Below are 27,766 nucleotides of genomic sequence, written 5' to 3' on the forward strand. Positions count from 1 at the left end.
GTCTGTGTCTGTATGTATATCTTGTGTGTGTGTGTCTGTCTGTATATATATGTGTGTGTGTCTTGTCTTTGTATGTATGTGTCATTGTATGTGTGTGTGTCTATGTATGTCTTATGTGTGTGTCTGCATGTGTGTGTGCATGTCTGTTTGTATGTATGTGTCTTGTGTGTGTGTGCCTGTCTGTGTCTTTGTGTGTGTATGTATGTGTGTCTGTCTGTGTCTGTATGTATGTCTTGTGTGTGTCTTGTCTTTGTATGTATGTGTCATTGTATGTGTGTGTGTCTATGTATGTCTTATGTGTGTGTCTGCATGTGTGTGTGCATGTTTGTATGTATGTGTCTTGTGTGTGTGTGCCTGTCTGTGTCTTTGTGTGTGTATGTATGTGTGTCTGTCTGTGTCTGTATGTATGTCTTGTGTGTGTGTGTCGTATGTGTGTCTTGTCTTTGTATGTATGTGTCATTGTATGTGTGTGTGTCTATGTATGTCTTGTATGTGTGCCTGTCTGTTTGTATGTATATGTCTTGTGTGTGTGTCTGTATGTGTCTTGTGTGTGTGTGTCTTTGTGTGTGTGTCTTGTATGTGTGCCTGTCTGTTATAGTGGACTATAGTAAGTGGGCTACCTAGCTCAGCCTTCCTACTGGGCATTGCTATAAGGACGGTTAAAAAATAGAAAAAAGGGGAAAAAAAGGTGGGGAGGGGAATTGAGGAGGGAGAGGAGATGAGCTGACGCACAAATGAGAAATCATATTATGCGCAAACAGAGAAGTTGTCTGAATATCACTGAAAGAGACCTTCGTTTGTTCCTTACGAAAATCGAACCAGATATCAAATATTTAGTCTCGCAGCATCAACCTCAAGGATCTCATTAATCACTAGTAAAGGTAATTTCAATTTACTTTATTGTTTTCTCATTAAACGTTATAAAGTTAAAAACCTTATAAACCTGCATTAAGTAGAAATAAAAAGATAAATGTACGTACATTTATTTTTTTTAAAAAACACCCTCCTTTCTTAAAAATATTCCGCATTTGCGCGAAAACTGGTGGGCGGTAAGAAAAAATTTTCAACCAAAAAGATGCATTAGTGGGCGGTAGGTAGAAAAAGGTTGACTACCACTGGTGTAGGGCTTATGTTGCAAAGGAGTCTTTGACTGTGAGCCCTCGTGTTATTGTCTAACAGTTTGACAAAAAGGTCTCTGCTCCAGAAATTCTCCACTTTCACTGAGATAAGCAATTTCACTTCTCCATAATCCACAAAAATACAGTTTATCCAAGTTTTAATGGGAATACCATACCAAGGCCACTATAATTCTTCATTGTCTATTAATACCATCCTAATTAAGACGGGATATCCCTGTTTTATGACAAGTTTCTCAAAACCAGTAAGTCCGTCAAAAAAAAAAAAAGACTCCTTGCACCAGAACAATTACCACTACACAGAGCAATGCGCCTCAGTGGTTATCCTGCTAAAAGTGTCCTTTTAAAGTCTGTATTCTGCTTTTAAGTATAATATGTCTCAATCTGTGCTGTGACTGCAGGTTGTGCTGCCCTCTCTGGCCTGTCTCAGAATAGCAGCATACGAAGAAGGAGGCAAATTCATTGGTCATCGGATATTACCTGTGGCAGCCATCCGGCCAGGTAGGACTGTGCAGATAGAGGGATTATATTCTTTCTACACATTATTCTTTTTCAAAATACATTTATTTTTTTTGTTTCATGCTTGACAAGCTAGAGTATTTTGAAAACAAAATTGCAAAAAAAAATTGTAGAACCGCATCCATAAGATTAATGGGCAGAGTGAAGTTGAAGACGAAACCTGCTAAAAATCAAAAAGTCAATTGTTTACTTTTTTGTTAATTTTACCGAATTCATCCTTTTATTATAGACATTATGTTATATAATATATTTAATCTCTTAGCCTGCAGAAATGAAATATAAATATGTAATAATGATGAATTAATGTAACAGTCTACATCTGTATTTTTCAACATTAGGTCGTATTATAAATATATCAAATCGGGGTGTCTTTCTGAGCTGTACCCCTTAGTCATAACAAGGGACATATTCCTCTTCAAGGAAAGACAACTGTGTTTTTCTCAGATTGCTTAATTTAAATATCTGTATTTTCTGTCCTAGTTTGACCACTGCAGCCATCCAATTCTTTGTTTCTCTGCTAAATGTTATTTAAGTAAAGCATTCTGTAGGACAGAGATACTTTTCTAAACTGCGTGTCCTTTAAGCTGTCACAGTATCATAGCAAATGCAGTGGACATGAGCCATCACAGCTCTAGAACCTTATATCCTTTTAAAGGGCCACTATAGTGCCAGGAAAACATACTCGTTTTCCTGGCACTATAGTGCCCTGAGGGTGCCCCCACCCTCAGGGTCCCACTCCCGTGGCGCTGAAAGGGGAAGAAGAGGTTAATCCCTTACCTTTTATCCAGTGCTGGGCTCCCTCAGCGTTGGGACTATCTTCCCTCTTCTTCCGTCATCGGCTGAATGCGCGCGCATTCAGCCAGTCTCATAGGAAAGCATTATCAATGCTTTCCTATGGTTGCTGGTGTCTTCTCACTGTGAAAATCACAGTGAGAAGCGCAGAAGCGCCTCTAGCGGCTGTCAATGAGACAGCCACTAGATGCTGGATTAACCCTATTGCAAACATAGCAGTTTCTCTGAAACTGCTATGTTTACTGCAAAAAGGGTTAAACCTAGCTGGACCTGGCACCCAGACAACTTCATTAAGCTGAAGTGGTCTGGGTGCCTATAGTGGTGCCTATAGTGGTCACTTTTCTATTAAATATGACTTTTTGGATCTTTCTCCTACGCATTTTATCTACTTTGCCTTTTTCTCATATCAGTAACTACCCTACATAGATAAGTCTTCAGCAATGCTTCCTCTACGGCAGATGTGTATCTATGGCTATCTAATGGACAACCAAGATTCCATCTATTGCATTACATAATTTTGTGGTTTTTCATCTGATATATGATATATGAATGTTTAACCAACTTAACTTTGGAATACAGTTCTGCCCTCACAATCTTTTATTTAATAAGATACATGTTCCTTCTTATTGGATGTGGCTTCATACAGATCCAAGGTGGAACAAAGACACATTAGTGATATCAAAACCTTGTGTGAGATAAGCTAAAATACTAAGCAGGAAATGGTGCACAGAGTCTGTTCTGAAAGCCATACACTAGGTAGAATTGACAATACAATTGAAGACCAAAATAAAGCTGAACTAAATAATTTTTGCCAGTTTTGCTATTTTAGGCAAAATTCTGCAATTTCTTGTCATTTCTCTGCTGTTTCATGTTTAGTCAACAAACCTCAACATCCCCCCTGTAAACCTTATCTTTTCTTTGATTTAATAATATGTTCTTGTCCCTGTGTTATTTCATAGGCTATCACTATATTTGTCTAAGAAATGAAAAGAACGTTCCTCTGACATTGCCGGCATTGTTTGTCTACATAGATGTGAAAGACTATGTCCCCGACACATTTGCAGGTACTTCACAACAGCCATTTTTGGGAGAAGGGGGGGAATTGACGAGTAACTACTTGTTTAGCTTAACAATATCTTACTATTATACCAAAATATAGCTAACCTTTTATAATATAGGATTGTGAACATTAACATCTCATATATTTATTGGATATTAGTGATTTCCACCCCCAACAAATATTATCTTCACAGTTCTTAATGTAGACCTGTAGATAGAAAATGATGTCAGGAATGCATGACTGTTTTGTGATAGATACATTTAACTATCACATTCACACTCTATTTCAGGTACAAGGCATTTCAACACAGTCCCTGGAAAAATTGTCTAAATTTTCTCATTTAAGCAGATCAATGAGTTGAGCATTATGATTTTACTTTATAATGTTTTAGGCTTTTTTTTTTGTTTTTATATAAAAATCCTTACAGAGACCTATGTTGGTATGAGAGAGCATTACTTTAATACTTTCCTGATATCAAACTAATATTATTTTTACTGTTATTCATCGATTTTTTTATTCTTATATAGATGTGATTGAAGCTTTATCCAATCCAATCAGATATGTGAATTTGATGGAACAGAGATCGAGGCAGTTGGCTGCGCTAACCTTGGAAGATGAAGAAGAACTAAAAAGAGAGGTAGCCATTTTTCAATATTAACAAGAATAATGTTACACATTTTATACACATGCATTCATGAATATATATAAAGACAGAGGATACATCATAGTTACTTGTGTGTTATGAGAAAACAATGCCATCCAAGTGTTATGGATAAATTCAAAGGTCACTTGACCAAAGGTGAATTCGCCAGAATCTCAAATGTCTCAGGTAAGTATTTTTAAATATTAGATGATTTGTTATTTATGTTTTTAATGCTTCTTTCCACAGCCAATAGAATGCCATAGATTGACTGTTCTCTGCGATGTCCGCTACTTTGGAATACATTTCTCTCTCCTCTGTCTGTATTTTATCTTTTTGCCAGTGGTGAGGAAGGAGGAAAGAGCAGTTGTAGCCATCCCCAGGGGGGAGTTGAACAATAATTGCCAGTAATGGCCCATACTTACATAAAGGTACCCCCTGCCTGAACTGCTCTAATTAATATATCAAGTCCTAACATTAATCAACAGCTACCTGGCATCTTTTGGTACTCCACAGAACTAGGAGGAACTGAAGATACTGATAACCCATTTGTAAGAAATTAGATAATGGGTTTGAGAAGCTGTCTTAATTATTCCTTTCTGTGCTACTTGGTCAGTCTTATGTTTGTATTTTAGTTTGTCCTGGTGGTGGTTTTGTTACTTCTTTAACTTTGCATTTTATCTATGTGTCATTTGGACTTAACTTAAAACACAGCAGCCATAAGTGAGATTAATAATTTATTTCTGAAACTGGACATTTGCTAAGGTGAAGACCAGTGAAGGTTGTCCTATACAGACAGGTGGGGTGGTATGCCTCCCTCCCCCACCCCCACCCTATTTTTGTTGCAATAAAATCAATTGGCATGGTAAGAATAATGATTAAGTGTGTATTATAAAAGACATGCTGGGGGTTATCCATAAAAAGTGTAGTGTTCTGAAAAGTGATTTACAGCAGTAAAAGTGGGGCAATCACCATGGAAACTAGTGGAACCTGCAAGCACATCCTATGGGTGACCTGACCCCTTTCACATCATTGCATCACTTTTCAAAACAGTCACCCCCTGCTCTGCAGTTTCTCCCCCCTCCACAGTACTGGTGGCTGAAGATGCTGCTGAAAAGATGAACAACTAATCATGTCTACATTTTGAAGCATTATTTAAAAAAACAAACAAAAAACATTTATTCAAAGGCTCAGTCTGCTCTAAAAAGGTTTCAGATATCAAAAAGGCCATCAAATACTGGACATCCTAAAACACAGACCCACATATAGCATTGTCTTCTAGAGTTATTGTTATTGCTTACCAGCATCAGAGAGTAGAGTCTGACCTATTTAAAGTGATGCTATTTACTAAATATATGTAAATATAGTTTATGGTTTTTAACAGGTCAAGACCTCTAATGGGTGTGGGGTTATGTACATGGAGATAAGTGGGTAGAGCCTGAGTCTGAGGTCAAAGTCAAATTTCAAGGGTAAAGCCTAGCACCCTTTCGACTTCACCAGCTCCCACTGGTGAAGACCTCACTACTACATCCACTAATCTCAAACGTTTAATTTATATTACTTATTCTTTGTTCATCTAATTCTCAAATTTCACAATAGACACTTCACTTTTAGGGAGGAAAGTACACACACTCTATGTCAAAGAAGAGTGTAGAGGCTTTGGGACACGCATTGTTGTCCCCAACACCAATAAAAATTATTATTCGTAGTCTCAGTTACTGTGAATAAACTGAGAAAGTGCCAGACAATAAAGTAGGTTGCATAGCTGTCTAGGTTGAAAAAAAGACTAAAGTTCATCAAGTTTAACCCTAATGCCCATTTGTTTATGCTTTTGACCCAAAAGAAGGCAAAAAAAAATTAGCCTTTACTAATTATGCCACAAATGGGGGGAGATCTTTCTTGACATCTTAATGGCAATCAGATTTCTCCGTGGATCAACAACCATACATATCTATTATATTCTTGAATATTATGTTTATGCAAAAAATAATCCTAACTTGTTTTAAATTATCTATTGAATCTGATAACACAACCTATGTAGGCAGAGAATTCCACATCTTTATTGTTCTTACTGTGAAGTATCCTTTCCTCTGCAGTAAGTGAAAACACCTTTCTTCCAGTCTCAATAGGTGACCTCTGTTGTAAAGTTCTGCTAATGAACAGGTTAGAATATAGTGGTTTATACTGACCCTGTATATATTTGTATAATGCTAGCATATCCCCTCTGATGTGACATCTTTTCTAAAGAAAACAAATCCAGTTATTCTAGCCTTTCCTCATAACTAATGTTTTCCATCCCCCTTACTAGTTTTGTAGCTGATCTCTGCACGTTTTGTAGTTCTGCAATATCCTTTTTTAAAACTGGTGCCTAAAATTACACCACATAGTCAAGGTGGTGTTTTACCATAGATTTGTAAAGAGTCAAAATTTTATTTGGATCGTGTGAATCAAAACCTCTTTTTATGCACAAAAACAGCTTACTAACTTTTGCAATGGCAGACCAGCTTTGCCTACTCAGTGATCTGTATTATTGTTCCCAAGTCCTTTTCATTTAATGCTATCCCTAACTCAACCCCATTTAAGTTCCTTAATGCAAAAATGCATGATTGTGCATTTATCTGTATTGAATCTCATCTGCCAATTGCCTGCCCAGCCCCCTAATTTATATAAATTGCTCTGTAGAGAGGTTATATCATGTTCCGACTTTCAGACTGTATTTTCTTACCTAGTTTTGGATCAGCTGCAAACACAGGCAAATTACATTCAATGCCCCCTTCTAGATCATTTATAAACAGAAGTTAAATATTTACGTATATATAAGAAGTTATAGAAAGAATGGGTGAATCGGTGAAGAAGCATTAATTGTTTTACCATTTATGTTTTTATACAAAAAAAATTCTCTTTAAGTGTGAAATATTTTCTTAACATATCTCCACATTTTTCTTACACAAGTTTTCTGTACAACTCTAAAATATCCAGTATTCTTGTATCTTAATGGTTACTGCATGCTTTTAACTTGCCAAACTAAATCTAAAAGAAATTTTGTCTAAATTATAAATCACATATTGCAGTCTGACCTACATTTCTTAAATTGCTAATCTGTATGGCCCAAGTGATGTTATCCCAGGGAATGAATATGGTACTGCATGAAAGTACTGCTCTGATCGCATACTGTGAATGAGGTCATTAAGATGGATCGCACATACCCTTCTGTCTCCAAAGAGCAAACTATCTAGGACATCATCTGATACTATTTCAGTAGAAAAAAACATTATTCATCTTTGACCTTTCTGCATTGAGGAAAAAAAAATACTTGTTGAGGATGACAAGAGACAGCTTCGTATATATTGTTTTCAATTACATTCTTATGCGTGAAACAAAAAATAGTTTTGCTTTTAAAATATATACGCATACTCTGTAACCTAAATAAGAAAAATACTGCCAAATGATCTAAGCTACAATATATATACTATAGAGGCTCTTAAAATCAGAATGCACGCACTACATTAGTGTTGGACTGTTGTAGTTATGTTACCTAGAGTTGCTTTGCTCAGTCTTCTGGTCTTATGTAAAATAATTTAGAAGTGGTTTGACAAAAAACAGGGCTCTGCACAGAAACTTGAGATTTTCTCCTCCACAACCTTAGTGGTAATGTTGAATTACCACTTAAATAGGTCCTTTTAGTCCACTGTGGACAGCTGAGATTGGCTGAGAGTGCTGATGATAGATTTTAAACCATTCAGAATAAACAGTTCATTAGAGAAGAACAATAGAGTTGTCTTAGTGATGATAGCCTGCGACATCCACATCTACTTGTGATATCCACTATTATTTAGGTGAATGTTAAAAACAATTAATTCTATATCTTTAAAACATAAACATAAATGCGCTCTATATACAACAAAACTTAACTTCAGCTGGAAGGCTATTCCATGCATCCATTACCCTCTCAGTAAAGTAATACTTCCTGATATTTTTAAACCTTTGCCCCTCTAACTTAAGACTATGTCCTCTTGTTGTGGTAGTTTTTCTTTTTTTAAATATAGCCTCCTCCTTTATGTATTTAAATGTGTCTATTATATCGCCCCCTCCCCCCACCCCTGTCTCACCTTTCCTCCAAGCTATACACTAACATCGTTTTACCTTTCCTTGTAAGTTTTATCCTGCAATCCATGAACCAGTTTAGTAGCCCTTCTCAGAAGTCTCTCTAAAGTATCAATATCCTTCTGGAGATACGGTCTCCAGTACTGCGTACAATACTCCAAGTGAGGTCTCACCAGTGTTCTGTACAATGGCATGAGCACTTCCCTCCTTCTACTGCTAATACCTCTTCCTATACAACCAAGCATTCTGCTAGCATTTCCTGCTGCTCCATTACATTGCCTGCCTACCTTTAAGTCATCTGAAATAATTATCCCTTAATCCGTTTCCACAGATGTAGAGGTTAGGACTCTATCAAATATTCTGTACTCTGCCCTTGGGTTTTTACGTCCAAGATGCATTATCTTGCACTTATCCACATTAAATGGCAGCTGCCACAACTCTGACCATTTTTCTAGTTTACCTAAGTCATTTGCCATTTGACTTATCCCTCCTGGAACATCAACCCTGTTACGTATCATCAGCAAAAAGACATACCTTACCATCAAGACCTTCTGCAATATCACTAATAAAAATATTAAAGAGAATGGGTCCAAGTACAGATCCCTGATGTACCCCAATTGTGACAAGCACATGCTTCTAATATACTCCATTGGCTACAACCCTCTGTTGCCTGTCACTCAGCCACTGCCTTACCCATTCAACAATATTGGAATCCAAACTCAAAGATTGCAGTTTATTGATAAGCCTTCTATGTGCAACAGTGTCAAAAGCCTTACTGAAATCTAGGTAAACAATGTCTGCTGCACCACCCTGATATATTATTTTAGTTAAAAGCAATAAGATTAGTTTGGCATGATCTCCCTGAAGTAAACCCATGTTGTCTCTGATCTTGAAATCCATGTGATTTTAGATTCCCTACTACCTTAGGTTATGAAGTGGTTAAGGAGACTGTAAGAAAGGAGCCAGAGGATTATACTACAGAGGAGACTGATGATTTGGTGGGAGGAAGATTAGTCCTTGCTGAGCTTAAGCATTTGACTCAGGATGGACAAGGTTTGGGGCAGATGCAAATTACATTTTAGGTTGCTTGAGATTGGGGGTCAATTACAAGAAAGAAGAGGTTTGATGAGCTTGTGTAAATATATTTTGGGGGTGCTCAAATTAAAGGAATACTATAGTCACCAAAACAACTTTAGCTTAATGAGCAGTTACAAGAGAGACATGGTTTAAGCTACAGCAAATGTGTTTTTGGGTCGCTACAATCCTTTTTGAACTTGGTGATCAGTTACAGGAAAGACAAGGTTTGGTTGGTAATGTGAATGTTTTTTATAGGTGCCAAAATACTTGCTGTGCCTGGGACTCAGTTGCATGAGAGTTGTGGTTTAGGAACTAGACGTGAAAGCCTTTTTGAAGTGCCTAACATTTTTTTTACTGCACTTAGTGATCCAGGTGAAGGTGGTACAGGGCTCAATTTTCTTGTAAAAATCAACCTGATGCAGCTCTGCAGACCAAATCATTTTTTTAAAATGTATTTTAACCATTAAACCTTTTAGCAATATACACAATAAAAGAACAGTTACAGATTAGCAGATGTATTCTAAGATAAGCACGTTTTCAAGTTATATACAATTTGTGCACTAGATGGCGCTAGAGTTTGATGAAGGAGCTCTGTCAGTGTTTGGACTACACAATGTATGTCTTCTATGTTTTGATATTTTAATGGCACCTCTAGATCACATTAAATGCACATATTTTAAAGGACTGTTTGGAAGGATGACATGATGAGGATTACATTATGAATGGCACTTTGGGACGGGTGGAAACAAAAATGCAGGTTTCTACAAGATTGCATTTAGGGAATAAAAAAAATAAACCGGAGGGACGTACGTGTGTCCATTTTGTATTTTTTTATGTAACCTCCTTGTTTCTGTTTGGTCATCAGTAGAAATGAGAAAAACATGGTATGTCTGTATTGTTACACAATAAAGAAAAAAATAACTATATATTCAATAAACATGGCACAAAGTCAAGTATTGATTTCAGGTATAATTGGTTTGCCATTAGATGTCATCAGTCTAACAAAATGTTTTTAATTATGTACACATACATATTTTGTGTTGTTTTGAATTTTAATTGAGGCGATAAATTAAATGAAAAATAGACATAAACAATTAAATATACAATTATATGAAGTGCATGTTTCCACATTCTGCAGTTTTTTTTTAAATCAAAATTCATGTCTCAATGAGCCGGGAGATGGTTGGATGGATTTGTCCAAAGAATTCAGTCTCAGAGCAAACTGCAAGAGTTTTTCAGACTGTAACAAATTGTACTTTACACACGTTTGATGTGACAGCACTTACTGTAAGTGGGCATTATGTCCACAAATATGCATTACTTTTACATTAGACCTGGAGATTTCTTTCCATCTGAACTGAAGTTCAGCCAAATTTGGGCTAGTCTGGTGATTGGTTTGGTTGAATTCTCGAACTACGTGTCCAAAAGTACCTGGATAATAAACCAACAGAAATGAGCAATGCTGGACATGTTCGGTTCATGATTCTGAGTTCTGACTGTTAAACCAAAAACATATATATATATATATATATATATTTACTGAGAATATTGTACCGGAGATCCGTTTCAGGCTGAACTGCAATTTGTCCGAATATGGGCGATTGGGTGCTCAGTGGATTTCTCAATGTTGAACATGTTTGGTTCGACTTGTGATCCTGGATTCTGTGATTTCCGTGGCACAAAAAAAGAGATGACTGATGGAAAAAAAAGATGAGTAATGGTTAGGGGACAGTCACTAAATGATGATTTTATTCACAGACCAAGTAAGACGTGAGCAATAGAGGGAACCTAGGAGAAATGTTATGACACAGGTTGAGCCAATGAGATTCTTTAAGCCAGGTGAAAAGCTGTGTTATGCGTTCTACAAGTATGGGACGAAAGTGCTAGGTGGGATAGTGCATGCTATGCGGCATGAGTATGTCTAATCCATGATTTTGTCTCTGGAACGAAAGAGTGGCCGTGACTGTATGGGCGGCTGTAGGAAGCGGATGATGAACATGCCTGGAATATAAATGAGACAATTGTCGGCAGGGATGTATACCCCCGCCTGGTACATGAAAGTAAAAGAAATGTGATAAGTGGCCAACCAAGTGAGTTCCCCAGAAATATCATGACCTTATGGATGATGAGTGGTGTTTGTTGATGATATGACATGTGCTTAGTTGTCTGAGTAACAACGGATTGATGACCATGACCATGATTTACCCCATGCCACAGCAGCTGCTACAATGGGGTAGATCCCCCAAAGGGGCTGAGGTGGTGGAAAGCTGTATGCCATGGCCAACAGCTCCAAAGCAATCGTTCCCGGTAGATCGCTGCCAAACCCGTGGTAGACGCCGCGTCTGACCATCTGGTTGGAGAAGTGTCATACAATCCTGGAAGGAACATGCTTTTACCATGCCAAGTGGTTAAGAAATCCCCCCCCCCCATGTGCAGGTCTGCTGTTGCTGGGGTGTCTAGGGACATCCTCTGATCGTCATGTTGGAAGTGTGGAAAAAAGGGGAAAGTACTCTGGATGTGAAAGCGTGGTCTTGTGGTATGATTGGCATGGCAAAATTAAGGAACCTGGTAGGGATTGTAGTTCCTTGCAGTTGTAAGTACTAAGCAGGAGGTAGTGATTGATGTAGTTGAGAATGTTCCCTATTTGTCTTGCGTGTATGGATGCCGACTCAAGTCGTATGCCCAGTAATGTGATGATAGTGTCTGGGCCTTCTGTTTCTTATGGGGTACTGGTGACGCCCAAGTGGTCAACCAGACTAAGCTGCCGTGAGGCTTCTAGTGAAAAATATGTTATCTTTGATCAACAAAAAGTCTTCTAGATAGTGTATGACTGTAAGGCCTCTGGATAAGTTATCCTAACCAGCACAGAGTATCTGCGAATATCGATAGTAGGCTAATCTGTAGCCCGAAAGTTGAGCGGGGAAAGGATTGCCCATTTTATGCCATGTAAGTGCCAGTGTGTAGGGTAGATGGTAGCCGTTAACTGCATTGATGATATTGGTCTTACTTAACCAAGCTTCAACCCATGCTTGAGTGATAGCTGTAAAGGTAGATCAATGGTGTTGTATAGTAAGGAAACACCTCGGAGGGTATGAGGGAGGGAGCGGAGATGTGAGGTGCCAATAAGTGTATGGTTAGTCTTTGTTTAAGGGAAGATTTCCTTGTGACAATACCAATGTGTTTATGTTTGGTGCCATGCTGTAAATGGTGGAGATTGGAAAACCCAAGTAAAGACCCCTCTGCAAATCGTGGCTATGAGTGTGTTTGCAGCTAATGTTTCTGTTGTGCTGACTGTAAGTGAGGGCATGCTATATTCCTTGAAGGTGTATTTATGATACCTGTATGGGTGCCCTTTGAAGCTCCAGAGCTTTAGTAAATCTACTACAAGTCTGGAAGGGTGATGAGTCAGTAGTGTTGAAAATGCATTGGTGTGTACAGATGGTGAGTACCTTATTTGTAAGTTGTATTGGGACACATGGTTTGTCATGTGCCCTGAACCATTTGAACATATATGCAACAGTCTATATGCAATGCAACTACTCATATCAATTGTCTTTGGTAGTTCAGAGGTGCTGGTACCTGCTGCATGAGAGTGCTTGTCCATTTGTTTGGGACAAAATCTCTTCTGTATGGGTACCTGCACAAATAAACATCTCTACATATTCCAAATGCCAACCCAACCAAGGGATGGTCAGTTCCCGATTTACCTGGAATCCCTGGATCTGACCATCACAGATACATCATCATACATACCGTATTTTTCGCTCCATAAGACGCACCTCACCATAAGACGCACCTAGTTTTTAGAGGAAGAAACCCAGAAAAAAAATATTCTGAACAAACTGTCCCATAGTGTTTCTTACTATGGGACAGTTTGTACAGAATATTTGTTTTCTCCCCTGTCCCATAGTGTCCCCCCCTCCCATAGTCTTCACCCACCCCCTCCCCATAGACGTCACCCACCCCCTCCCCATAGTCTTCATCCACCCCCTCCCCATAGTCTTCATCCACCCCCTCCCCATAGTCTTCATCCACCCTCTCCCCATAGTCTTCACCCACCCCCTCCCCATAGACGTCACCCACCCCCTCCCCATAGTCTTCATCCACCCCCTCCCCATAGTCTTCATCCACCCCCTCCCCATAGTCTTCATCCACCCTCTCCCCATAGTCTTCATCCACCCCCTCCCCATAGACTTCATCCACCCCCTCCCCATAGACTTCATCCACCCCCTCCCCATAGACTTCATCCACCCCCTCCCCATAGACTTCATCCCCCCTCCCCATAGACTTCATCCCCCCCCTCCCCATAGACTTCATCCCCCCCTCCCCATAGACTTCATCCCCCCCCTCCCCATAGACTTCATCCCCCCCCTCCCCATAGACTTCATCCCCCCCCTCCCCATAGACGTCATCCCCCCCCATAGACTTCATCCCCCCCTCCCCATAGACTTCATCCCCCCCTCCCCATAGACTTCATCCCCATAGACTTCATCCACCCCCTCCCCATAGACTTCATCCCCCCCTCCCCATATACTTCATCGCCCCCTCCCCATATACTTCATCCCCTCCCCCCCATAGACTTCATCCCCCCCTTCCCCTCCCCCCATAGACTTCATCCCCCCCATAGACTTCATCCCCCCCATCCCATAGACTTCATCCCCCCCTCCCCATAGACTTCATCCCCCCCTCCCCATAGACTTCATCCCCCCCCTCCCCATAGACTTCATCCCCCCCTCCCCATAGACTTCATCCCCCCCTCCCCATAGACTTCATCCCCCCCTCCCCATAGACTTCATCCCCCCCTCCCCATAGACTTCATCCCCCCCCTCCCCATAGACTTCATCCCCCCCCTCCCCATAGACTTCATCCCCCCCCCTTCCCATATACTTCATCCCCCCCTCCCCATAGACTTCATCCCCCCCCTCCCCATAGACTTCATCCCCCCCCCTCCCCATAGACTTCATCCCCCCCTCCCCATAGACTTCATCCCCCCCCCCTCCCCATAGACTTCATCCCCCCCCCTCCCCATAGACTTCATCCCCCTCCCCATATTCTTCTCTCCCATACTGTCCTCCCCTTGTCCCATAATTACTTACCTGTCTTGCAGCGTTGGCCGGCAGCACAGGGCGCACCGCGGTAGTGGAACTTGAATTTCATGTTCCGGTTTCCGGCGGGACTGAAAGGAAGTGCGCACTCAGCTTGTGCACACTTCCTTTCAGTCCCGCCGGAAACCGGAACATGAAATTCAAGTTCCACTACCGCGGTGCGCCCTGTGCTGCCGGCCAACGCTGCAAGACAGGTAAGTGAAGCTTCATATTCGCTCCATAAGACGCACAGACATTTCCCCTCACCTTTGAGGGGAAAAAAAGTGCGTCTTATGGAGCGAAAAATACGGTATATATGCCTTGTTTCCCCAATGTGCTGGGATCATACGTGCAGGGTTAACGTCTTGTGTGTCATAAGAATTGATTTTACCAGGTAACCGAGTATTGGTTGGTGCTGGTTGTACAGTAGCGTGAGGCCCAGCCTTGTGAGGGCTGTTGTGACCGCCTCGAGATTGACCGTCTGTCATACATTTTTTGGCTCATGAGTTTATGAGTGAGGCTAGCATGGCCTGGGTGTAGCTGGGCCTTCCCCTGCCTCCGTATTGTCAGTTGATGTATGGAGGAGTTTGAATAACTCTGCTTTCCTTGCTGTGGCAGGGAATGGGATTTGTCATCTCCTTAGGTCGGTGGTAATGTGTGGGATCGTCCAGGATCTGATTGCTGCTGGACTAGCAACATCTCCTCTGCTTGAAGGTGTATCAATTCTAGCCGGGGTGCTAGGAACAGGTGATTCTTCACCATCTTTTAGAGAAATACTTAAATAACAATAAAGATTGCAATTATTATTTGTACCCAGGGGTCTTGTACTGGCTTGCTAGCTAAGCCGTAAGGCGAAACGATTAGGCTTGGTGTTTTTTGGTGACTGGTGAGGCCCTGCTAGTTGCCAAGTGGCTTGAGAGGCTCTATCTATGCTTGGTGCGAGGGCATTTTGTGTGGCCACCGAACGTTGTGGCAGGATGTTGGCCTCTCGGTGACAGTAACCAGAAAATAGGAAGGGGAGTGACAGGTGAGGCCCTCTCTATGATACAATGTGAGGCGGCTAGCTCACGAGTGGCCCGAGGGATGTATGCCTCTGAGTGTGAGGCGGGGTGTTGGCCTTGCGGGACCATTAACCGAAGCATAATGCAGAGAAAAAAGGGGGTAATACCTATTGGGCCCTAGAACCCTAATTGCCAGAACGCTATTACTATTCCAGGGAAGGTAAGAGATGGATAACTACGTGAGCAGGTGTATGTACCTGGTAGTATGGTATTGAACCTGACAATCTGTATAGGTTTTTTAGTAGTAATTGTAACCTGAATGGATAAAACCGTATGGCATAAGGAAATATGGCATAGACCAAGCTTATCTTAAAGCGGCACTGTCATGCCGAATCCCGTTTTTTTTTTAACCCCCCTCCCGCCTCCACTACATCCAATTGACCCCCTAGTCACCCCCAAATGCCCCTAAGCCCCCCAGATTACCTATTTTTAAATCTGTATCTTCTGCCCCGATCTTTATTCAGGGCGCCGCCATCTTTGTGTGGGTAGGTGAAGTCCCTGTGGGACACGTCATCTACCCACACTAGACAGACTGTGAGATTCCCGCACATGCCCAGTGAAACACCTGGACATGCGAACGGGAATTTCATCTATTCATTCATTCATCAGACAGACGAATGAATGAATAGAAAAAATCAGACGAACAAACTAACACTGAGTATCAGTGTTCGTTTGTTCGATCAGTTTATTACAAGGAGGGAGCTACCGACGTGCAGCTCCCTCCTTGTAATATGTAAAGACAGAAGCGGTGGGGAGCTGTGCTCCCCACCACTTCATAAGCCCCCCAGGTCCCCCCTCACTCTATGGGGGTCAATATTACCCCCATAATAGCACAAGGGAGATTAAAATCTCCCCAATGCCCCTACTCGCTATACCGCGAGTAGGGGCATGTCCACTAAACAGTGAGCAGCCTGTGGCTGCTCACTGTAAAAACATAAATGGTAATAAGGGGGGGGGGGACCTACTGTCCTCCCCCCTGGCCCCCACCCCTGCGCGGTGGGTGGGGGCCCTAATAAAACAATAAGGGGGGGGACCTACTGTCCTCCCCCCGGCCCCCACTCCTGCGTGGTGGGTGGGGGCCCTAATAAAACAATAAGGGGGGGGGACCTACTGTCCTCCCCCCCCGGCCCCCACCCCTGCGCGGTGGGTGGGGGCCCTAATAAAATAATAAGGGGGGGGACCTACTGTCCTCCCCCCGGCCCCCACCCCTGCGCGGTGGGTGGGGGCCCTAATAAAATAATAAGGGGGGGGACCTACTGTCCTCCCCCCCCTGGCCCCCACCCCTGCGCGGTGGGTGGGGGCCCTAATAAAATAATAAAAGGGGGGGGGACCTACTGTCCTCCCCCCTGGCCCCCACCCCTGAGCGCTGGGTGGGGGCCCTAAATAAAGATATGGGGGGGGACCTACTGTCCTCCCCCCTGGCCCCCACCCCTGCGCGGTGGGTGGGGGCCCTAATAAAACAATAAGGGGGGGGACCTACTGTCCTCCCCCCTGGCCCCCACCCCTGAGCGGTGGGTGGGGGCCCTAAATGAACCCCCCCCCCATCAAGGTGACTAGGGGTCCCAAGCCCCTAGTCACCCCCCCCCCCCCCCACCCCAAAACATTCTAACCCCTACCTACCCCCCTCACCCTAAAAATAGTGAGGGGGGAATAAAATAACTAACCTGTAAAAAAAATAATTAAACTTACCATTTGACGTCTTCTTTTTTCTAAATTCTTCTTTCTTCAGCCCCCCAAAAGGCCAAATAAAACGAGCGCAAAAAAAAAATTAATCCATGTTCACCCATGGAGGGCACGCCGCGTACTGAGCTCCGCAGGGCGGGTCAAGGCTTATATAGCCTTGCCCCGCCCTGCAATTAGGCTTAGAACACACTGATTGTTGGTTTAAGCCAATCAGAGTGCTCTGTGTCATTTTACAAGCGTGGGAAAATTCCAAAGAACTTTCCCACGCTTGTAAAATGACACAGAGCACTGTGATAGGATGGTTTTCAAGCCATCCAATCACAGTGCTCTGTGTAATTTTACAAGCTTGGGAAAGTTCTTTGGAATTTTCCCACGCTTGTAAAATGACACAGAGCACTGTGATTGGATGGCTTGAAATCCATCCTATCACAGTGCTCTGTGTCATTTTACAAGCGTGGGAAAGTTCTTTGGAATTTTCCCACGCTTGTAAAATGACACAGAGCACTGTGATTGGATGGCTTGAAAACCATCCAATCACAGTGATCTGTCATTTTACACAGCGTGGGAAAGTTCTTTTGAATTTTCCCACGCTGTGTAAAATGACACAGAGCACTCTGATTGGCTTAAACCAACCAATCAGTGTGTTCTAAGCCTAATTGCAGGGCGGGGCAAGGCTATATAAGCCTTGATCCGCCCTGCGGAGCTCAGTACGCGGCGTGCCCTCCATGGGTGAACATGGATTAATATTTTTTTGCGCTCGTTTTTTTTTTGTTTTTTTTTAAAGTGCGACGGGTATGATGGATTTTTATTTGGCTTTTTTGGGGGCTGAAGAAAGAAGAATTTAGAAAAAAGAAGACGTCAAATGGTAAGTTTAATTTTTTTTTTTTACAGGTTAGTTATTTTATTCCCCCCTCACTATTTTTAGGGTGAGGGGGGTAGGTAGGGGATAGAATGTTTTGGGTGGGGGGGGGTGACTAGGGGCTTGGGACCCCTAGTCACCTTAATGGGGGGGGTTCATTTAGGGCCCCCACCCATCGCTCAGGGGTGGGGGCCAGGGGGGGGAGGACAGTTGGTCCCCCCCTTATTATTTTATTAGGGCCCCCACCCACAGCGCAGGGGTGGGGGCCAGGGGGGGAGGACAGTAGGTCCCCCCCCTTATTATTTTACTAGGGCCCCCACCCACCGCGCAGGGGTGGGGGCCAGGGGGGGAGGACAGTAGGTCCCCCCCCCCCTTATTATTTTATTAGGGCCCCCACCCACAGCGCAGGGGTGGGGGCCAGGGGGGGAGGACAGTAGGTCCCCCCCCCTTATTATTTTACTAGGGCCCCCACCCACCGTGCAGGGGTGGGGGCCAGGGGGGGAGGACAGTAGGTCCCCCCCCCTTATTATTTTATTAGGGCCCCCACCCACAGCGCAGGGGTGGGGGCCAGGGGGGGAGGACAGTAGGTCCCCCCCCTTATTATTTTACTAGGGCCCCCACCCACCGCGCAGGGGTGGGGGCAAGGGGGGGAGGACAGTAGGTCCCCCCCTTGTTATTTTATTAGGGCCCCCACCCACCGCGCAGGGGTGGGGGCCAGGGGGAGAGGACAGTAGGTCCCCCCCCCTTATTATTTTATTAGGGCCCCCACCCACAGCGCAGGGGTGGGGGCCAGGGGGGGAGGACAGTAGGTCCCCCCCTTATTATTTTATTAGGGCCCCCACCCACAGCGCAGGGGTGGGGGCCAGGGGGGGAGGACAGTAGGTCCCCCCCCTTCTTATTTTATTAGGGCCCCCACCCACCGCGCAGGGGTGGGGGCCAGGGGGGAGGACAGTAGGTCCCCCCCCCTTCTTATTTTATTAGGGCCCCCACCCACAGCGCAGGGGTGGGGGCCAGGGGGGGAGGACAGTAGGTCCCCCCCCTTATTATTTTATTAGGGCCCCCACCCACCGCGCAGGGGTGGGGGCCAGGGGGGAGGACAGTAGGTCCCCCCCCCTTATTATTTTATTAGGGCCCCCACCCACAGCGCAGGGGTGGGAGCCAGGGGGGGAGGACAGTAGGTCCCCCCCCCTTATTATTTTATTAGGGCCCCCACCCACAGCGCAGGGGTGGGGGCCAGGGGGGAGGACAGTAGGTCCCCCCCCTTATTATTTTATTAGGGCCCCCACCCACCGCGCAGGGGTGGGGGCCAGGGGGGAGGACAGTAGGTCCCCCCCATCTTTAACCCCCGCGCAGGGGGGGGGGGGTTATTGGGTTTTTTTTGTTTTTTTTACAGTGAGCAGCCACAGGCTGCTCACTGCTTACTAGACATGCCCCTACTCGCGGTATAGGGGCATATTATTTACTAATACTAAGTAATCTTTACTTAGTATTAGTACATTTGGCTTCAAGACCAATTCAGGTCTTTCAGCCTTTTAGTAGATAGCTCCCTGATACCGTGGGAATTAGGGAGTTATCTACTAAGCGGCTGCAAGATGCAGCCACAGCAATGAATAGGATCGGAGTTTCATTCATTAGAATGAAATTCCGATACGATCAAAGTACCGAATTGCATCCTAACACCAATGGAGAAACTCTTCTCATTCTGTTAGGGTGCAATTCGGCAGTTTTGCCGGCGTTCTGTCTAAGTGACAGGACTTTCGGCAATACTGACAGGAAGCATTGTGGGAACTGGGAGGAAAGCTAGGGATCATGGGAAAATTGCTCTGACCAGCGGAAATGAAGCACACTTTGCTCCTCCGCTGGTCAGAGCTGGTCAAGCGGAGGAATCCTCCATAAGGCAAAGAGTCCCTTCTTTGTCTTATAATTTTAAAGAAAACTAAAGAAGAATGGAAGAAAAGAATAACAGATCCTGAGAGAGGCGGAGAAGAGGAAGAGATTGAGGAAAGGTAAGTTCGGCATGACAGTGCCGCTTTAATACGTACAGTATATGTGAAAAGTAAAGTGCCGTGATGTGTAAATATTAAACATCGTAGCCATAGTGGTTAAATATGTATCAATCGTAACCCATTAAGTGTCGTATGTACAAGTGAAAATGTGGTCTGTCCCCACCTTGTAAGTTGTATGTCCCCTTGCTAGGGGAAAGTCTGTTGTGTGAGCAGCGTGCTGTGAAAAATGTATGTGAACTATATTACCAGTTACGTATATACAGATGCGTCTGCTATTGTGTAATAATATATATATTTATACCAGATGTTTGATATAGTACTTGCTATGTGAATTGTTGGATGTCTTATTGAATGGTAGGGGTCAGTGAACATGGTGTTGCAAAATGCAAGTGCACTGGAGATCTGTCGAGTGCCCTAAAGCTGGCAGTGTAGTTGGATACTGATTGGTATGTGAAATGTTGTTTGTCTGTTGATCTATAGGTGTCAGTGTTTTGGTGTTTGTAAAACCCCATGAAAATTGTCAATGTACGTGACAGACCTGTAGGTGGCAGTGTTGATAGAACCACTGTTGGTCTTGATGTGAAATGTAAATTATTGTTAATTAAACCTGAAGTTGAGCCCGTGCTGGAGTTTAATTTATGGTTTATGGTTATGTTTAAAACAATCTTATGTGTAATTTATATTGGCTGGTAAATTGTATATGACATGTGAAGACAGTTTTGTTGTTGACCAGTAGGGGTCAGAAATGCTGATTGTATGGTAAAAAATACCCTTTAACTCCTTAAGGACCAAACTTCTCTAATAAAAGGGAATCATGACATGTCACACATGTCATGTGTCCTTAAGGGGTTAATCCAAACCAGTTTGACAATATACAATATGTGAACATAATAGCTTAATAACATTCATTGTAACAAACCAAAGTTCTGTTCGTGGGTTGTAAACACACGAAATATGTGTGTAGTACAATAGTAAATGCATGAACTAGTTCCCGTTTGGTAGAAAATTGCACGAACCGTGAGCCTGGTATGTCAGGGAAACAAAACGAAACGAGCAGTGAGATTTGAAATGCACGCACAGAATTGCCTAGTACGTTTAGGAAATTGAAACAGAATGTGTTCCCGTTTGAGAGTATGCTAATGCTCGAATTGAGCCAGTGACAGATATAAACAAGTAAGTTTAAACGAATGATATGCATGAACATGCAATGGTTTTAGAACAGACTTAGACAAAATGCAGCCGTAAAGTGAGGACCTGACCCGTGCATGGTGCCGTGGGACTGATGTCTGGCGTAACGGGTAGGTCAACTTACGGTTTGTGAGTCACATGGACACCATCCACGGCGATGGATTGAAGAAAGAAGGTGGTAGGCCGGAAAAGCCTGTGGCTGGATTCTTGACACAGCTCAGCTTAGAAAACCTTATGGAGTAATCAGGTAAAATGGCGTCTGGATGACCCAGAAGTGGAAATCATTCTGATGCTGACCTCAAGCGATATGAGTCAGGTAAGGGGTGTCCCTTATATAGGGGAGTGAATTTATTTAAGCCCCTCCCACAAATACAGGCCAAACGGTCTTAATACTTATGAATATATAATATATAACAAAAAAATCTATATTTATATATCATATTTTTAACAAATAAATAATGTAATAAAAATATAAATATAGATTTTCACTACTCCTCCTGTTTAGTTTTTTTACTTGATCTGTAAACCAAATGACAGGAAAATGCTCCTATCAGCACACTGATTGGCCCATTTTCTCCCCCCTTTTTGGTTCATCTGATACGGTCTCCAAATCGTAATTTCGGTTCCGAAATTCTTCCGCGTTAAACATAACTAAATTGTCCTGAAAAATGTTCTATTTTCGGAAAACGTAGCATAGCTGAGCCATGTTTTCTCGTTGTGCAGAAGTCTAATTGAGAGAATATTAGGTATTATTTCTCTGCTTTATATTGATGTGTGATGGACACAAAGTGTATGCAATTATTGTGTTATTCATCACTATCCTGTTCTCATTTCATTCATGGCTATGGTGCGGTATTAATTGCCTTTCATTATTAGTGATTTAATGTAAAACCTGACAGCACACAACCCTTGGGGCTAATTGATTCCCATAATTTTTCTAATTTCTCTACAAACAAAGCTTATCCTTTGCTTATAGAACAGGTGCTAACAGAAGAGTAATGTACATCTAAAATCTATTTCATCATTTCTTTCTGTGTGTTGCCTGGGATCTCAGGTATGTGGTCACTTGACCTGATTCAAGTAATGCAAAGTATGTGTCAGCTCTATGTTCACCTTTCTTTGTCATTTCAGATCACAAACCCCAGTCTATTAAGGAATTCCTAAAACCACATTTCCTAAAAAAAAAAGAAAGAAAGAAAGAAACAAAATAAATATTTAGAAAAAACCTACACAATATTCTTGTAGTCTGCTTCAATTTACCATATTTTATGTTTCTACTTTACATTGATTTAGTTACACATAGTGTATGCCTATTCACTGCTTTTAACCTACCTTGTAATTATATCCCTCTTCCTTAACATTGTAAGTTTTCTTTAACAGGGCTCTTTTCACGTTTTGTATCAACACCTCTTAGCTTGATTGTCAGATTTTATAAATGTACAATTTGTGCAAAACAAATATATAATCTTTAGCAGTAGTTGCATTATTAATGTTAAAAGTCCAGAAATCTATGGCAGAAGATATCAGGGAACGGTACAGAAACTGCCTTAATTATTACATGCACACAGGTGTTCAGGGGTACGAACCTCCTGGGTAAATAGAGGAAGGGGTTAATGATCCTACCTCATTGCTTGATTTTCTATGGCTTTATTTCACTGTAAATCACTAAGCATAATCTAATCTGTCTTGGGTATTCTGTTGTCCTCTGTCAGATCATGCCCCTGCCGAGAGATTTAATGTTTAAACCTCCTTTATTACACAGTATGTTTAATGTAGAATTTCGTATCTCCTGCTCTGTTAATAATAGCTTGAGTCTCTACTTGAGACTTTGTGTGTGAGTAAAGTTGAATTCACAGAGCAGGAGAAAAATAATTTCACGCACACTGTGTGATTTAACTTCTAAATGGCAGTGAATTGAGCAGTGAGATTGCATGGGCATAATCTATACAGTAAAACTGTTTCATTAAGTTAAAGGTTTTTGTTGTGCATAATACGAGTTTATAGCAATTAATGCAAATGTATTTAATGAAATATGAAACTAACAAAAGGGAAGGAAACGAGAAGAAAATAAAGAATTACGATTTTTTTGTGAACATTAAACATCACTTATGAAATTGTGCTCTTCTTGTCTTAAGAATTAATTACAGTTGTATCTCTGATAACACAATAGTATGGTTGTTTAATAATGTTAAATTTAAACGCTAACCTTCTGATACAAAGCATGTAATAATGTTGTCTATCGTAGATCGAAGCTGGTGAGGCACCATCAGAAGCTAACAGTGAACCCAGGCCGGTGCCAGCAGAAAATGGCTTGAACCATGCTACAACTCTGACCCCTAAGACTTCATCTCAAACTGCTCCCACTCAACCTGTTCCAGGTAAAAAAATAATCATCATATGTTTACTGTTTAGCTCTCCGAAAAAAGTCTTTCCAAACAATCTCTGGATATTTGTGCATTCTACATGTGAGCTCTTAAAGTATATTTCTCATTTCAGCTTTGAGAGACTCAGAGGGATAGTGTTTTTTCCATTTTTAATTCAACCTCAAAGGATGCTCCCATCATTTTATTTTGTTACTAATTAATTGCTAAAATGAGATGTTACAGTTTCGAAGAGTTAACTTTTTTATACTTCTATCTTTATCAAGAATCTAACTACGGTAGATTCTTATTCGTGCTGTACATCCCTTCTAGTGATCAAAAGACATGCGTTCATCTACTGTACCTTGGATTTGTTTTGTTTTAAATCTATGGCTTTAAACTAAGGGCGCGACTCACACAAATGTTGTGATAAAGAATATAGTTCAACAATCCATAGTGGCTTTCTTTCACTAAACTTGGACTTGGGGGAGAACTGACAGGGACATTGAGAATAATGTAATTGTAGCTGAAATAAAAAGATTTGCGAACACAGCTATTTCAGCTCACGTTTTTCCATCCCCCTGTCAATTCTCTGCGATTTCAGATTTGGTGAGTAAACTCGAATTAGTTTTTGGGAAAAATTTAAATCTAACAGTTTTGAATTTTGATTCAGAATGGCAATATAGTAAATTATATTATATATATATATATATATATATATATATACATTCATAACAACATATCTCATGTTTTTTTGTTCATAGAATTAAAGTTATACTCTAAGGACCAAACAACTTTCGCGTAAAGGGACACTGTAGGCACCCAGACCACTTCAGCTAATTGAAGTGGTCTGGGTGCTGTGACCCTTTTGCACTTAGTGTTGCAATGTAAAACATTGCAGTTCCAGAGAACGGCAATGTTTACATTGCAGTTCTAAGTCTGCCCACAGTGGTTGTCTACCAGGGGATTAATATATGGTGTGATGATGGCCGGAGGGAGCACTGTGAGGCTCCCTTCACCATTCTTGGAAATTCCATGTCCATGCTCCACTCCCGCATGCAAGTTCCGCCTCCTGCTCATAAGACATGCCCCCGATACAACCCTCACCGCCACACGAGCAGGAAGAGGTTAAAAAATGGCTTCAGTGCCAGGTAAGCTTCAGCTAATTTGCCAGTGACTTTGTGTGTATGTGCTTGCTAGTGAGTGAGCTTGTATGTTTGTGTCTCAGTGAGCATGTGTGTGTGTGTAAGTGAGCTTGTCTGTAGTGAGTATGTGTGTGTAAGTGAGGTTGTATGTAATGAGCATGTGTGTGTAAGTGAGCTTGCCTGTAGTGAATATGTGTGTGTGTGTGTAAGTGTGCGTGTCTGTAGTGAGTATGTGTGTGTGTGTGTGTAAGTGAGCTTGTATGTAGTGAGCATGTGTGTGTAGGTGAGCTTGTATTTAGTGAGTGTGTGTGTGTGTGTATATATATGTGTGTGTGTATATATATACATACACACACACTACATGGCACAGTGATGAATGCATTTGTGTGTATGATTTGTCAGTGATTGTATGTGTGTGTGGTGGGGGGGTCTGTGTGTATGTCTGTGATTGTGTTTGTATAACTCAGTGATTATGTGTGTGGGTCTGTGATTGTGTGTGTACATCTCTGATTGTGTGTGTGTGTGTGTGTGTGTGTGTCTGTGATTATGTGTTTGTAGGTATGTGATTGTGTGTATGCATCTGTGATTGTGTGTATATCTGTGATTATGTATGTGAATGTATGTGGTTGTGTGTATAGGTATGTGATTGTATGTGTGTGTGGGTCTGATTGTGTGTGCATGTATGTGATTGTGCGTATAGGTCTGTGATTGAAAGTGTGTGTGAGTCTGTGATTGTGTGTGGGGGGTCTGTGATTGTGTATGTATCTGTGTGTGTATGTAAATCTGTGACCATGTGTGTATGTATGTGACTATGTTTATAGGTCTGTGATTGTGTGTGTGTGTGTGTGTGTGTGTGTGTGTATTTGTAATTGTGTGTATAGGTACATGATTGTATTTGTGTGTGTATGTATGTGATTCTGTGTATAGGTTTGTGATTGTATGTGTATGTCTGTGTGTGTATGTCTGTGATTATGTGTGCATATGTGACTGTGTATAGGTCAGTGATTGTATGTGTGTTTGTGGAGCTGTGATTGTGTGTGTATGTTTGTTTTTGTGCGCATAGGTCTGTGAGTGTATGTGTGTGTCTGTGATTATATATGTATAGGTTTGTGATTGTGTGTGTATATCTGTGGTTATGTGTGCATATATATGTGTATATATTTAGTAGATAGCTCCCTAATTTGGTATCCTTAAATATGGCAATTCCACATAATGATAACAAATAATGGAGTAATCAATTAAACATAGATTTTATGTGTGGCCCAAGACAATTCCCCTGTGCTCAATGCAGCCCAGAGAAGCCAAAAGGTTGGACACCCATGCCCTAAAGCAATGTCTCAGAAAATGCTAGAGTGTGCATGAGCCAATGGCATCTTCTCCTGGCTACTTACCTCTTTTCTACTAATGACCCCAATAAATGCTTCAATAGAATTTACTGGTGACATGCCCACCAGAAGGCATGTCAGACTCTGAAGATTTAATTGAACACAAACCTATTTTTCTCAGCTAAAACTGTATAATGAATGTATAGTGTATTATAGACTCATAGCACAGTTTATGAGCTCACTATATCTTCTTGACTTTACTTACACAAGAAACCTTCTCTTTTCCTAAGACAATATGTATTTTTAATTTTAGGTTCTGTCAAAGTTCCTGCCAAGACAGAAGACCTTATAATGAGTGTCTTAACAGGTAGATTCTTTTTGAAATTTTGTGAGATTGATGCTGCCAATGCCAACATTCCGTTGTATAATGTAGACTTTGTTTATGAATAAAATATAAGCCCTGTTCTTGTGCTCCCACCTCTAGTAAATCTTTACATTTACTTCCTAGTTATGTCCTGAACGGTTCGCTGGCGAATAGTTCCTGGTGAACATCGCTTGTTCGCGTTCGCCACGGCGGGCGAACATATGCGATGTTCGGTCCGCCCCCTATTCGTCATCATTGAGTAAACTTTGACCCTGTACCTCACAGTCTGCAAACACATTCCAGCCAATCAGCAGCAGACCCTCCCACCTCCTGGACAGCATCCATTTTAGATTCATTCGGAAGCTGCATTCATTTTTTTTATTCTAAAAATGACAAAGAGCACTCTGATTGGCTTAAACCCACCAATAAGAGTGTTCTTAGCCTAATTGCAGGGCGGGGCAAGGCTTTATAAGCCTTCCCCCACCCTGCGTAGCTCAGTCTGCGCAGAGCCCTCCATGGGTGAAGCTGGATTTTTTTGCGCTCGGGTTTTTTCTTTTTCGTCTGGTTTTTTTTTGCGCTCGGGTTTTTTATTTTATTTTAAGTTCGTCGGGTATGATGGCTTTTTATTTGGCCTTTTTTGGGGCTGAAAAATGAAGATTTTAGAAAAAAGAAGACGTCAAATGGTAAGTTTAATTTTTTTTTACAGGTTAGTTATTTTATTCCCCCCTCACTATTTTTAGGGTGAGGGGGGTAGGTAGGGGATAGCTTGATTTGGGTGGGGGGGGGGGGGGGTGACTAGGGGCTTGGGACCCCTAGTCACCTTGATTGGGGGGGATTTTCATTTGGGGCCATAAGGGTCCCCCCTTATTGTTTTTTTAGGGCCCCACCCGCCGCTCAGGGGTGGGGGCCGGGGTGAAGGACGGTAGGTCCCCCCCACCATTATTATCTAGGGCCCCCACCCACTGCTCAGGGGTGGGGGCTGGGGGGAGGACAGTAGGTCCCCCCCTCTCTTTATTTAGGGCCCCCACCCACCGCTCAGGGGTGGGGGCTGGGGGGGAAAGTAGGTCCCCCCCTTATTGTTTTTTTAGGGACACCACCCACCGCTCAGGGGTGGGGGCCAGGGGGTGGATGGTAGGTCCCCCCCACCATTATTATCTAGGGCCCCCACCCACTGCTCAGGGGTGGGGGCCGGGGGCCGGGGGGAGGACAGTATGTCCCCCCTCTCTTTGTTTAGGGCCCCCACCCACCGTTTAGGGGTGGGGGCTGGGGGGGACAGTAGGCCCCCCCTTATTGTTTAGAAATGTTTTAATGTTTATTCATTTAATTAGATTAATATGATATCAGTTTTATGTCAGTTTCAAAT

General features: G+C 42.3%; 1 protein-coding gene across 2 annotated transcripts in view; it reads left to right on the forward strand.

Annotated features, from left to right (window-relative positions):
* The window catches only part of PLCB1 (phospholipase C beta 1), a 739,173-nt gene that overhangs the window by 603,582 nt on the left and 107,825 nt on the right, over positions 1-27,766 (forward strand). For both annotated transcript variants that reach the window (XM_063444005.1, XM_063444006.1), the window contains exons 21-25: positions 1,538-1,637; positions 3,407-3,511; positions 4,035-4,144; positions 23,455-23,587; positions 26,353-26,406. In XM_063444005.1, the coding sequence (XP_063300075.1) occupies positions 1,538-1,637; positions 3,407-3,511; positions 4,035-4,144; positions 23,455-23,587; positions 26,353-26,406 (502 nt within the window). The remainder of the gene's footprint in view (positions 1-1,537; positions 1,638-3,406; positions 3,512-4,034; positions 4,145-23,454; positions 23,588-26,352; positions 26,407-27,766) is intronic.

The sequence above is a fragment of the Pelobates fuscus genome, chromosome 2 (assembly GCF_036172605.1).
Source record: "Pelobates fuscus isolate aPelFus1 chromosome 2, aPelFus1.pri, whole genome shotgun sequence".
Taxonomy (NCBI): domain Eukaryota; kingdom Metazoa; phylum Chordata; class Amphibia; order Anura; family Pelobatidae; genus Pelobates; species Pelobates fuscus.